Source organism: Narcine bancroftii, chromosome 8 (genome assembly GCF_036971445.1).
Source record: "Narcine bancroftii isolate sNarBan1 chromosome 8, sNarBan1.hap1, whole genome shotgun sequence".
In the NCBI taxonomy this organism is placed as follows: Eukaryota; Metazoa; Chordata; class Chondrichthyes; order Torpediniformes; family Narcinidae; genus Narcine; species Narcine bancroftii.
The window spans coordinates 178,521,827-178,536,452 of record NC_091476.1 but is presented as its reverse complement, the minus strand read 5'-3'; the positions used below and the strand labels follow the sequence as shown (position 1 = coordinate 178,536,452).

The 14,626-nt window shown below is 41.1% G+C and overlaps 1 protein-coding gene across 12 annotated transcripts in view; it reads left to right on the top strand.

Annotated features, from left to right (window-relative positions):
• Nucleotides 1–14,626, top strand: part of alg9 (ALG9 alpha-1,2-mannosyltransferase) — a 253,304-nt gene that overhangs the window by 113,306 nt on the left and 125,372 nt on the right. For 11 of the 12 annotated variants that reach the window (XR_011343620.1, XR_011343619.1, XR_011343621.1 and 8 more), the window contains 4 exons: nucleotides 1,423–1,552; nucleotides 2,236–2,383; nucleotides 10,121–10,250; nucleotides 14,187–14,317. Coding sequence is in view for 9 of the 12 variants with exons in the window: in XM_069895966.1 (XP_069752067.1) it covers nucleotides 1,423–1,552; nucleotides 2,236–2,383; nucleotides 10,121–10,250; nucleotides 14,187–14,317 (539 nt within the window). In the remaining 3 variants the exon portion in view is untranslated. The remainder of the gene's footprint in view (nucleotides 1–1,422; nucleotides 1,553–2,235; nucleotides 2,384–10,120; nucleotides 10,251–14,186; nucleotides 14,318–14,626) is intronic. The other variant, XM_069895967.1, reaches the window with a different exon arrangement.

Here is a 14,626-nt window from a genome sequence, read left to right as displayed (position 1 = left end):
CAAACTTGAAAGGCATCTTCCATTTTCTTAAAATTGTTTTGAACTGTGTCCACCAAATTCAAACATTTATTGACATTGCCTTTACAGCAAAAAATGTCCTTTTTAAGAGAAGAAACTTCTTCAGAAATATTCTTCATTTTTTCAGTTATATTCATAAATCCATGTTCCATTTGAGTAGATATTTGCGCTGACATATTGCCCATTTGATGTGCCATTGATTCCAAAACAGTAAAAACAGCTTCAAAATTAGTATCTTGTCCTTGAGGCCTACCTTGTTTCTCTTCAACAACAATCAATGATTCTTCTTCCAATTCTTTTAAATCAGCCTTCGATTTCATCTTACTTCTGGTCTGGACCCCTGCAGACCCAGCCTGTTCAGAATGCCGTTGACCCTCACCAACAGCCCAGACCTTATCCAATAACTCCCGAACCCGCGACGCACCACGCATGCCCGGCAACACAGAGGTCCGCGCATGCACATCTTCCGACATGTGGCCCCGAACATCTGCGCTGCCGGAACTCGCGGCAGCGCCACACGACGGGTCCGTCGTGGACTCCAGTGATTCTGCAGCGCTCCCGACATATGAAGAAATAATTGATAGCCCAGTGCCATCTTGTGGTGGTGCCGGGGTAATACTCAGCCAGGCTGGAGTCCTTTGTTGCTTGGGTGGCTGTCCAGTTGACTCCAAGGATTCCATTTGGTAGGTAGGCCTCACTTCTTCTGAACTTTTAAAGTGAAGTTTCTTCTGAATCTCTGTCTTTGATTTCTTTGTATTAGCTGTGTTTATGTGCAGAACATTCAGATATCTTCAAAATAAACTTCTAAAACTTTTCCAAGTATTTAAATTCAGGCATTTTTTTTAGTCCAACTGGGGAAATATGGAATGACACTTCTTCCTCCTTCACCATCAACCCACACCCCCCCCCCCCCACCACCATCTGCCTTGAAGGTGGTGTATTGGCCCTTCTCCGGGCAGATGGGGAGCTGGTGGTAGACAGATTTCAGGTCGATTGTGAAGAATACACGATATTGGGCACAGTCTTAAAATTAGAAGGTACCCATTTAAAACCAAGATGAGCAGAGTTTCTTAAGCCAGAGGGTCATGGATTTGTGGAATTCATTGCCTTCTGCAACTATGGAGGCCTGGTCATTTGGGGAGTTTAAGGAGGAGAATGGGAGCAGACAGGAGATATTAATGGGTAGGAGAGTTTTCAGGTGATGAAAGCTCAGGGCAGCCAGCCAGTCAGGGACTGCAGTGACATGCTTACACTCACAACTTTCATGTACTTAGCTTTTCTTGGAGGAGATGTAGATCAGAATATCTGTTGATGTTAGCAACTTGAGATGAACAAACAATGACAAGTTTTGGGTCCAGGGATCCTTTCTGGTCAATGTTGTGACATTTTCCTATCTTTTTGCAGAAATCCTACCATTTCCTATTCCAGCGCTACCGCCCGGAGCACTACACCGTCTCCTCTAATTGGCTAGCTTTGGGCACAGTCATCCTATTTGGATTTCTCTCTCTATCTCGCTCTGTGGCTGTATTCAGAGGTTAGTAGCTGGTAAGATTTTAACGTGTTTATGCACAGAAAATTCAGTGCCAGTGATCAGACTTCAGTGCTGCTCAAAGGGTAAACTTTGCAGAAAGTGTACACATTTTGGTTATATTTGAAATGTTTCTCTTGCACTCATTTTCCAGATGTAATTGCAAATCAACCTCTCAAAATATTGTAAATGTAAAGGTTGAATGATAATGAAATGTTTAATAACTGTAATATAAAAGGACGGGATAAAGGAGAAATCTGATGAACAAGACCATAAGTTCTTGAAGGGGTAAGAAGTGGATGTTAAAGTTATCAGAACACCTGTGTTTTATAAATGGAGACATGACATACAAATCTAGGAACTCACAGCGAACTTTCTTAAAGCACTGGAGTGCTGTGTTGAAAAACTTATTTTTGCCATTCAAAGGCTGGCAAAGAGTCACCACAATCCGATGGCAAAAAAAGAAGATAGAAAGAAAGTCCCTTCAGAAACTGTGAGTGTCTAAGAATCTCACTGTCTTCTCCAACGCAGCTGGTCCTCTTACCACAAATCGCTGCATTCAGTGTTGAAAGACCAGTCTCATTGAAAGCATATATGTGCTCTACCAGTCTTGCTTTTGAGCATGGAGATTATCTTTTAAGTAGCAGGCAGGGAAATTCCATCTTCATGACTTGCTGCTTAATTTGCAGGTTACCATGCACCTCTTGACCTTTACCCAGAGTTCCACCGGATTGCCACTGACCCAAGCATCCATACACTGCCTGAGGGGAGAATAATTAATGTTTGTGTTGGGAAGGAATGGTATCGATTCCCTAGTAGCTTTCTCTTACCTGACAAGTAAGTCACATTAATGCTTCTCTTCATTTGTGTTTACTGTGTAACGTACCATATCTATCTAATGTGGCTTTGCTTATTACATGCAAATTTCATAAAATGTGTTATAGGGAACATGGAAATTTTGTTTTTTTAAATATGGAAATAGAGCACACAACAGGTCAGCCCAATACAGCCCCTTCGACCCACGATGTTGTGCTGACCTATATAAACCTATTCCACAGCAATCTAAACCTTCTCTCCCTCACAGCCTATAGCCCTTCATTTCTCTTACATTTATGTTACTAACCAACCTTCATCACTCTTGGCAATGCACAGGCACCCACCCCTTAAAAAAAACACTTACCCTTGACGTCTCCACTAAACTTTCCTCCATTCCCCTGAAATAGATGTCCGCTGTATTTGCTGTTGTTGCCCTGAGAAAGAGGTGCTGGCTGACCACTATCTCTGTCTCTCATTATCTTATAAACCTCTGTTAAGTCAAAATATTTACTATGTTGCCACAGCTTTTCATAGAATCAAAGGTGGTACCCGTCCGCAAATCAATAGGTTCTGCTTGAGAGAATGGAATAATAATATTTTGCTCTTAGAATTTTTTTTAAATCTTTTCCAGCCATTAATTTAAATAGTACATTTAATTTGTCTTTAGATATTCCTTCACACTGATCTCCTCAAACATTCACTTTTATTGTCAGCTGGTGATTTTAATGGCAATTACTTTTTTACTGGGAGAGAAGGTGTCTTCTATGAGAAATGTATAAATAGCCAAGTTTCCCTCTGCACTACACACTTATCCTAATTTAGAAATCTATCACCTTCATTGTCACTATTGGATTAATATTCTGAGATTCTCCACCAACAAAACTGTGTAACGTCCTTGCCACATGGACTTCAATGGTACAAGAAGGTGTTTCTAGGTGGCACAATTTGCCGTAGTGGTCATGAAAACACCAGCAAAAAAACCCACGCTCTCTGCAAGGAGTTCATATGTTCTCCCCATGTCTGTGTTGCTTTCCTCCGGTGATCCGGTTTCCTCCCACCCGTCAAAACGTAAGAAGGTTGTAGGTCAATTGGATTTAACTGGGCGGAACAAGCTGAAAGGGCCTGTTACCGTGCTGTCTGTCTAAATTTCAATAAAAATTTAAATTTAAAGGGGCTCACCACCACCCTGCAAATATTTAGAGCTGACTTGACAATTTCTGGGGACTTCATTCTTGGGCTGGGTTGTTTGTTTAAAAATCACCAACAAGACAGAGAAAGCACTATTCTTTGTTTGTCAGTACAAGTTATTAGCTCGAGTTCTTTGGAAAGATTTTGCATAGATGGGTTATGGGAGCTCAAGATTTAAGATTCCTTTTTCGTCATATAACGGGTACAGAACATATAATATTACATGAAATTGTCTTCTGGCTGCCGTAAGGCAGACAAAGAGTCACTGTTAGTGTCGCCTGGGGCCCCTTCCAGTTATAAAGAGAAACAAAAGTCACTGACCCCTGTCCGATTCTTCGGCAACCCAAGTTTCAGAGCCAAAGCTCCAACGTGATTAGAAGCCTGCAAAGCTGGAGGCCTTTTGGGAGCCCTTCTTGCTCTCAGCACCCTCTCGAATCCTGGCTCCAATACGTAGTTTCCATGAGCCAGTCTCCAGCAGCCCACAGACTTTGCAGGTTCCCCGACCCCAAGTCACCTGCAACTCTGCGGGGTCTTCAGCTGCTGAGTGCCTCGCTGGCCCACTGCCTTGGTCACCATTCTGTACTGTTATTTTATTCTACTTTTTCTTCTTAACAGGGGTTCTTTCCATTTCCAGTTCTTACAAAATTATGTTATTAGTTATATTTAAGTTATGACATATTTTTAGTAAAGGAATTTTGTGGATTGGATGCAGGGACACTTACACAAAGACACATATAGAGACATTGAGTCTGCTATTGGCAGCTGATGCAGAGCAATAAAACCTAGAATGATTGTCCATTGAAATATTGAAGACAGTGAATGTTTGCTCAAAGAAACAGTTTGACTGCTAATTCAGAGAAGTCACCAATTCTCCATTGAAAGGTGGAACAATTAAGTTTTCTTTGAAGGCACCTGTGTCCACACACAGCCATTCTGCTGGTTGGTCTGAACAGACAGCCTGGACCTTTTGGAAAAGATGATGTTGAAACAGAAACTAGCAGTGATGTCATGCCATGTGATTCCGATGGCAGGAGGCATCTTTAACATTGTACCAGTTTTATCTGAAGTCAGGAATGCAGTAGCCTTCAGTAAGAGAGATGCTGTTGTGTTGTGTTCTCCTTATCATGGGAGGTACACAGAATCCATGGTTTGGAAGAGAAAGAGCCACTTCACTATTTCTTTGTCAAAAGAGGACAGTTCAAACATATACATTTTAAATGGTCACTTCATGTAACCCTTGTCTGACCCCTGTGAACTCGTTGTGTAAAATGCAAGTTCCGAAACCTCCATGCAAGAGAGTTAAATTTGTGAAAAAGTTATTCATATGATGACAGCTGTTCTTAATGCCAGGTACAGATTGGTGAAATTCAATTTCCTGCATAAACTGTACTTCACACCACAAAAATAACAACTCTAAATCAGAAAGTTTGGAAATGTGCTTTAGGTGGAGGAGTCACGTGATGGAGTAGTGGCCGGACGGTGAACTCCAGCCCTCTCCAGAAAAGTCGGGAAAAACAAGAGAAAACACAAAGGCACAGAAATAAAAGTTACAGAAAAGTGAGTATAAAGGTGGAAAGAAGATGGCGACAAAAAAAGAAAAGTCGAAAGCAACGGTAAGAAGAGAGGAAGAGAAGACAAAGGAGGAAAAAGGTGAAGGCCTTACCTGTCCGAAGAGGCCCGCTGCGGAGAGAGAAACCCGCTCCCTCAGGTCGGTAAATAATGGACTACAAAAATGGCTCGCAGAGCCGAACAAAAGTGCGCAACCGCGCATGCGCGAAGTTTCGCGCATGCGCGATGCGAATGAAAAAAAACACACCGACGGGAGGGGGGACCAGCTGGGGAGTCGATCTCCACAGCCGGCAACGACAGCTGCAGAACACCTGCAGCAAGAAGAGACCACAGAAGACAATAGAAACAAGATAGAAGAGGAGGAAAGGGCAACAAAGAAACAACAGATGGTCAACCCAGAGGAAGAAGAAGAGGAAGAGTATGGTGAAATAGAAGAAGAAAAGAGAGGCAAGGTAAAGGATATACTTGCTCTTATTAGAGGATACATGGAATCATTTAAAGAATGGCAAACACAGGAATTTAAGGATTTAAGAAAAAGAATAAACAACACAGAGGAGAAAATAATTAAAATGGAGATGACCTTAACAGAAATGGGAAAAAAAATGGACAAGATGGAAGAGCGGGCAGTAGCAGCAGAAATGGAGGTAGAAGACTTAAAAAAGAAATTGGAGAAATCTAATAAAAAAACTAAAGAGACACAAGAACTACTAGCTCAAAAAATAGATACAATGGAAAACCATAACAGAAGAAATAACATAAAGATAGTGGGCCTTAAGGAAGATGAAGAAGGCAAGAATATGAGGGAGTTTATAAAAGAGTGGATCCCTAAGACCCTAGGATGTCCAGAACTACAGCATGAAATGGAAATAGAAAGGGCACATAGAGTATTGGCCTCTAAACCACAACCACAACAAAAACCAAGATCTATTGTAGTAAAATTCCTAAGATATACTACAAGAGAAAAGGTACTGGAGAAGACAATGGAAAAAGTAAGAGAGGGCAACAAACCACTGGAGTATAAAGGGCAAAAAATCTTCATTTATCCAGATATAAGTTTTGAACTCCTAAAGAAGAGAAAAGAGTTCAATACAGCAAAGGCGATTTTATGGAAGAAAGGGTATAAATTTATACTAAAGCATCCAGCGGTATTGAAAATATTTATTCCAGGACAGCAAAACAGACTATTCTCGGATCCAGAAGAAGCACGAAAATTTGCAGAACAATTACAAAAATAGACTGAGGGATGAAGACGGGTAATGAGAGTTAAAATGATCACGACTGATATGTATGTGGGTAAAGACAAAAATAGACTGAGGGATGAAGACGGGTAATGAGAGTAAAAATGATCACGATTGATATGTATGCAGGTAAAGAGGTATAAGAGTGAATAGAGACAATGAGCATACATGAATGTATCTGTACTTAGAGGAAAATATAGATAGTATAGACAAGAATTAATAAGGGAAGGTAATGGAATAGAGAGAATAAGGAGGGAATTAAAAGAGGGACCTTTGTGACATATGAAAAGTGAAATCTTTTCTGGGGGAGGCGGGGTGGGGGGAAATAGCGGTCACTGCACAATCAGTTGACGCTTGCGAGTGGATTCGCAAATCCAAATGGAGAGGGGAGATGTGGTTGTCCGACAAGGGATAAAGGACAACTCAGGAGGTGAAGGGGAGATTGGGGATAAATAAGATAGAAATAGGAGAATAAGGAAAATGTTAGATGTTGTAGGAATGTTGTCTTATAAAGAGTTGAAAATAAGAAAACAGAAATGGAAAAGGAGGAAAGGTAATGATGGAAAAACGGAAAGAGAAGATAAACAAAATATAAAAGGGCTACGCTGAACTATATGTCTTTAAATATTAATGGAATACATAACCAAATTAAAAGGAAGAAACTACCAAATTTAAATGAATAAATGTATTCCATTAGAAAAAAATAACATATTGGTTAAGAAATAATATTGAAATATTCGAACAAGTATAGGAGCCTTACATTAAATACAATAGCGAAAACCTACCGGGGACAAACATTACCTAAGTTGATGGAAGGAGAAGGAAAGAAAAGAATGGACTCAGTAGAATTTCTGGTGTAATTTTGTTGAATGACAACATTGTCTGACTGGATTAATGCAACCTAGATTGTATACCTAAAATGGATGAGAGGGGGGGGTGGGGGGGTGGTTTGGGAGGAAAGGGGGGGGGGGGGAGAAAAAGTCACTGTATATGTGTGAAAAGAAATAGTGTATATCATGGCTAATGTGATTTATGGTGTGAAAAATAAAAAAATTTAAAAAAAAAAAACAACCTTCCTGAGCAGTAAACATTTACCTTTCAAGCACCAAGCCTGGTGAACTTCATACATGTTAAATTCTGTACACAGTATAGTGATTGCCTCCAACCAGAGAACTTGGAAGGAGAAGTAAGATTGAACTGTGAACCAAAGAACTTTTCTTGAATTTACACACATATTACATACACGTGTGCTTAGAATTAGAAGGGGGTAATTTGGGTTAGTATAGAGTATAATACAAGAATAGAGTTAAGTTAAAGTTTGATTCTATTTTCATGTTTGAAGTTGATTAAAAATAACTTTTGTTTTGAAAAAAAAAAAGAAATGTGCTTTAGGTGTGGTGTGGAGATCAGAACCTTTATCCATTCAACCTGGCTGTGTACAAAGGTGAGATCCTTCTGGGAGGACCTGGGGGACATTCTGGAATAAAAATTAAAGGTGTATTTTCTACAGTATCTGGAATTGTCCCTTCAGGGAAACATTATGGATGTGAGTTTTAAACTGTCCAGATACCAAGTTCAATTTGTGAAGGTCGTCTTAGCAGTAGCCAAGAAATGTACAGCGGACACGTGCAAGTCCGACTCCCAATTAAATATTACATGATGAAATAAGGAAATGCAGATTTGATTTCCCCTTGAGAAATTCAAGGAGAAAATATGATATATTCCTTAGGGTGTGGCAGCCCTATCTGCAACACATTGGTACACAGACATAATTCTACCACTTCTAATTAAAGGAAATGTAACAATCCGTGCCGGTAGTGAAATGATTGAGCTCCATGAGATGGGTCATGGCCCAGATGACAGGCTCTTCTATTTTGTTCCTTATTTTATTTTAGGTTTCTTTGAGTTTAACTTAAATCCCCTTAAGAGTTTGTGACTTAACTGATATATAGATCTCTGTATTTGTTTAATTTTTATAATCTTTTTCTTTGTTGTATTAGGGTATGGGAGGGAGGGGAGATGGCGGGGGAAAATAGTCTCTGTATGTTATATACCATTGTTGAAAGAGATTGGGTTGTTTGGATTTGTGTGAGTTTTTGAGAATCAAAAATGAATTATTTTTTATTTTGAATATTTTGTGTGAAGAAAAATTTCTCTGAAAGCAAATCTATAAGAATTCATGAGTTTAAGAACTTTTGAACAGCAGTTTAAAGACTCTGAGTTTCAACACAAAAGATTTCTAAGGGTGAACTTTAAAATCAACTCTTCAGAATTGTGCTTGAACTGTAATAGTTTGGGATTTGCCACATACGCACATACTCTCTCTCTCTCTCTCTCTCTCTCTCCCCCTCTCTCCCCCCTCTCTCTCGCCCCCTCTCTCTCTCTCTCTCTCTCTCTCTCTCTCTCTCTCTCTCAAGTGACAAGTGTTATGTTTTTTAATAGTTCATAATACAAATTGTTTTGAAAATACCATTGTCTTGGTGAATTTCTGTTGCTGCTGGTCGATTTGATTACACGGTCTAAGTTCAGTCTGTGGCCAGATCTTATTGAATGGTAGAGTAGGCTCAATGGGCCAGATGGCCACCTCCTGCTCTCACTTTTGTTGAAATTGTTGGTTTTATTAGAGCATGATATTTTTTCAACAAAAGGGTAGAAACTGCTGGAAATTGTAATTCAGACCCTTGCACCAGAAGGGGCAACCCTCTCCAGATGTATAAGGTTTTAATGCTCTTTCACTGAACTGGCTTTTAATGATAAATTTTATTTAAAATTAAGGACTTCTTGAATGAATGGACTGTTTGTATGAAGTTGTGCATCTCAGCACATCTCTTGGCCCCTGGGTTGTTTGGCCTTCAACAGAGAACTTTACATAAAAAATGCAAAACAGTAAAGAGAGGATGTGCTATCAGCTGTATGTGTTGTCTACACAGTTTGATACATTTCACACGATCTGTGTTAACAATCTGCCACTATGTGCTGAATATTCAATTAGCATTTCACCTTTGGCAGTGGAAGGCCTGTCATGGAACATGCCAGATCAACCAAGGTGATGAATCAAGGGTGGAAGACCTTATGAAATCAGCCTCAAATAGACACAAAATCATTTTGTTATGAAAACAACCCTCAGCCCTCTTGAGAAGAGAAGAACAACAAAACATTCTTTATTCATCAATTATTCATCAAGATAGTTGTTCCAAATATGATCCAAGGCCCAAATCTTTCCTGTTACGTTCTCTTAGATGTCTGTCTTAACTATTTGCAAAAACATTTGTCCAGAAGTAATGCTCCTTTCCTACGGTGATTCATTTACCAGCTGGTGCTATATTTTGATAATCTCCAAAGCATCTGGAGTTCAAACATGAAACATCATAGTCCAGAGGCTCAGACAATTCTTACTCCTATATTCTATTGTTACATATGCATCTCATCTGCTAAGATGCAAAACACCATTCCACCAGTCAAGTGCTTGTAGAGACTGTTGCATTGTAATATTGTTAGGAAAACCACTTCTCCGATGAGATGTTGAGCTGAGGTTTTACCAGAGTGGAGGTAAAAGATCTCATGGTTCTGAGTTGCAGGAGAATAGGGCATTCTTTGTTGTGTGGACATGATCCCTCAATGCTGCATTGCAATGGCATAGGCCCTGAAGAATTATTTATACATATGACCTGCTCTAGTGTGTGAGGAAGACTCAAGCTTGTCATATTGTTTATAGTTTGTTTAATTGAAGAGCAGAGTCAAGATCTATCTTTTCCTTTCACAGCTGGCAACTTCAGTTCATTGCTTCAGAATTTCGAGGGCAACTTCCAAAGCCCTTTGCCAAAGAACAACAAGCAACTCGAATCCAGCCCACGGATATGAACGATCAAAACCGTGAAGAACCTTCGCGATATGTAAGTGAAGGACTTTATGTTTGATTTTTTTGTGAGATGAAAGCTCAAACCTATGGGGGGCTTGTCAGTTAATTGGTATATTTGGGCGGCATGGGCTCATGGGCCGGAAGAGCCTGTCACCGTTCTGTACGTCTAATTTGTTTTTTAATTGCAAATTTTAAAAAGACTTAAATTTAAATTAATTGTCAGTTACACAAGTTTGACGGACAGAGGTGTCGGAACTTTTATTGCTGCAGCCACCATAAGAGATAGCAACAGTTGTATAAATTTTAATGATTAGAAACGACTGGGAATTAACAGGAGAACTGGAATCAAATCTTTGATGACAGTTTTATCTTCAGTTAAAAAAAGAGTTGTTCTCTCTTGAGTAATGCACCAACCTCAAGCTGAATGGAAGATCTACTGGAAGAAGTAGTTGCAGCTGGGTCAATTCTGTCATTTAAGAGGAAGTTAGATGAGTACATGGATGTGAGGGGGGTTGGAGGGTTACGGGCAAGGGAGTAGGTAGGTGGAGCTAGTGGAGTTTCACGTAAATCATTGCGGACTAGAAGGGCCAATAGGGCCTGTTTCCGTACTGTGAATTGTTATATGGTTATATGAAGATGAGACATTTTGCAGTAAACAAAATACTTTATCAGCTGGACTGAAGTTCATTCACAGAATTGATTACTGTTAAAAAAAAATCAGGTTCCACAACTGCCAGAAGCACACAAAGGTTTGTGTCCATGCATGTTTGAACTGACTGAGCCTGAGCTGCTGGATATTATTTTTCCAATATTATAGAAAGGGCAGTAGAGACTGTGCACGTCCCGAACATCTTTGGAAAGGAAAGCATTCAATCTGTTTCTCTCGCCACAGATGTTGCATGGCCTGCTGAATATTCTTTCAGACTTTCAGCACCTGCAGACTTTTATTTTTGGCAGGTATTCTGCGTCTGATCTTGGAGGCCGTGACATTGACAAGGGCCTCGCAGTCAACAGAATTTAGTAACAAATCCTCCTGATATCAATTCTCAGAACCCAATTAAGCTCCATGAAGCTGGTCATTCAGCTCGACATTTACATATTTACTTGTATATCTTTCTTATTGCATTTAGTTTTCTCTTTCATACCTATTTTATGTCAGTGGGATAAGTGGGGCTGGATTGAGGTGAATTCATGATTTCCAGTTTCATTAGCCCTGCAGCTATTCTGTCATCGATCCAACCCCTGCCAGTTTGATGGTTTGGCAGAAATCACTTCGAATTTGCTTTTTGGGGAGATATTTGTCATCAGAAGGCCTAATCTTAAGCCCAGATCCAAAGGTTGCAGACTGCAGGAGACTTCATTGACTTGCTACCATTTTTCAACAGTTATAGCAGTGTTACTTGATGGTATATTTAGCAGTGTTCCTTGCTGAGCTGTGAGTGCGTTTAGTATGTTCTTCCTGTTTATTTATTCTCTGACTAATTTTCATTCCATGATTTTTGAATTGCTTCTTGCATGAGTTCTTCCACAATTAACATGGACTAATTGACCAGGAAGTAGTGACTTAATTTCTATCTTGGATTGAATTCTTAACAGGCAAGGTACCATATTTGATAGTATACAAGACCCACTGCCATAAAAGACCCCGCCCCCCACCCCCCCCCTCCCATTTCAGCAGGGAATATGAAGAAGTTTTTAGTGTATTTATGGCTAATTTTTTAATAGTTTAGCACTGCTGTAATTTACAAGAGAAAAGAAAAGCAGCTTCACTACAGCAGAAAACATTTGATTAAAAAAACTGCTGCTGTCGGTCCCCGCACTGATCCTGCTGCCCTCCTCTCTCCCACATTGGTCCCGCTGCCCTGCTCACTCCCGCACTGGTCCCACTGCCCTACTCTCTCCTGGTGGGGAGCGGGGCAGTGGGATCAGTGTGGGGACTAGTGGTGGGCTGTCGGGCGGAGCGGAGTGGTGGGAGTAGTTGGGGGATTGGTGATCGGCTGTCAGGCCCAGGGCAGGGACTGACAGCAGGCCGTCGGGATACTCTCCCGACAGCCCACCACCAGCCCCCACACAGACCCACCGCACCACTCCCCCTGAAAGCCCACCACCAACTCCCAACGATAGATGGCAGTGATGCTAGTGAGCCAAGCAGCGACAATAATCACCGTCAGTGCTACTCATCATTATCACCCTCGTTTCAACTTAGCATATAAGACAGAGAATTTTTCGGGAGGAAAATTTGGTCTAATATGCCATCAATTAAATCTAAGGGTGCAGATAAATCAAACAGCTGTACTGGCCCGCGGCCTGCGCCTTGGGCTGACACAAGAAATGACAGTTGAATGCAGTGACCAGAAAAACATCGTGTGGGCTGAAACCCCCATTTCCATAGGCCGCCAGCAGAGAGGTGAAACTGGCCAGTCACCACCGGTGGATCACAGGGGCCCAATTGGGGCCCGGGCATCTGAGGTAACCATTCGGCAGCTGGCCCGTTCAAGCCACACCCCGGTGGTGACACGGCCGAGCTGACTATTAAAGGCAGAGCTGCTACTGAATAAGCTCAGTGTCGAATACACTCTACTGTTCATGTGTCTTTCTTCTCCTGCCGATTCAAACTACAGCCTTAGGGCTATAACCGAGAGCTGTAACCCAGCTGTAGCCGTAGCGACCTTGCTACACAGCGTGGTTTTTCGTTCTGTTAACCTGTTGGAGAATGCCGCCAGTGGTATTCTTCAGGTATGTGACAAGGAGATGTGCATGGACAGATTTTTGTTCCGTGTTTACTTCCAACAAAGCAGTTAGAACTAAAGTCATAGAAAAGTGCAGCAAAGCGCAGGCCCTTCAGCCCATGTTTTTGTGCCAACCGATGTAAACCTACTCAGCAATCAAATTTTTCCCTACACCACACCCAGAGCTCTATTTTTCTTACATCCTCATGCCTGTTTAAGAACCATTTTGGTTTTGGCATCATTTGTTCCAATCCAAATGTACTGAATGCATACCTTCCCAATTTAAAAGAATGTGCACATGGTTGAATGCAGACAGAAAAAAGTTACGTGCATATGCACACTATGACAGAGTATATAGAAATGTTTTTGGGAGATAAATTGGAAAAGGTTTGTTAGAGTAGGTCACATGCAAACACTTTAAAACAGATCTTATTTGAAATACTGGAGACATAGTGGCTTCTCACACTACTTAAACACTACTATCCTATCTGCTTCCACCCTACAAATGGCAGCCCATTCCAGGCACCGAACACTGTGGGTATGTTTACAAATGGACAGCCCAATTAGCATAGCAGTTAGTACCATACAGCATCAGCAATAGGGAATGGGGTTCGAATCCAGCTCTCTCTATCAGGAGTTTGTCCATTCTCCCTGTGCCTGTGTGGGTTTCCTCTAGGTGCTGCAGTTTTCTCCCACCATTCAAAATGTACTGGGGGTTGTAGGTCAATTGGGTATATTTCTGGTTGTTCGTTGTTCTGGGCAGCACATTACATGTAATGTCACTTGCTTTCCATGGCACAGGCCATTTTAGTTGCAGCATAACCCAAATTGTCAGTGATTACTGAATCAGTTTTGTACTGTGTAAGGTCTTTGTCTCATTTAATTTTAATTTAGACTTACAATATAATAACAAGCCTTTCCAGCCCATGAGTCCATGCTGCCCAATTAACCTACAACCCCAGTGTGTTTCGTAGGGTGGGAAGAAACAGGAGCACCTCGAAGAAACCCACACAGACATGGAGAGAAGTTACAAACTCCATACAGACAGCGCCAGATTCAAACCCCCGCTTGCTGGCGCTGATTTGCGCTGACTGCACCGCAGCCATGCAACTGCATGCTTTGTACCAGTATAGAATGTGAACAGGGAGATCGATACTTCCAAAGCTGTCAGTCTGCTGCTGCTGTGCTGGATTTATTTGCCATGTTCTTTGATTTTAATTCGATAAAACTGATCTTCTCAGGTTGACATCAGGCAATGTCATTACCTGGTCGACCTCGACATTGAATCAGAGACTCCACGTGAGCCAAGATATTCTGCAGATAAAGACAACTGGATGGTCATTGCCTACAAACCGTTTTTAGATGCCTCGAGGTGAGCTTGTGTTCTGTTCAAAACAAAACCTACAATCCATTCAGTGACCTCTTCATGGTAAGTGGAGACACAGATTTGACAGGACACATCTTGAGTTTGGGTGTTATATTTTATTGTATTTATTTTGTGATTCAGTCCTGAATGCTGGTTTGGGTCAGGCTACTGTGTGTCAGAGGCACATTTTTGGGTTCAGGTTGGATGGCCTGGACAGCTCAGTATTTTATCCAGATCTAGATATCTTATTTGGTATGACCATATGCTCCCTCTTTTGTGTGAACAGTAATGTATTTACCACACAATTGTTTTGTA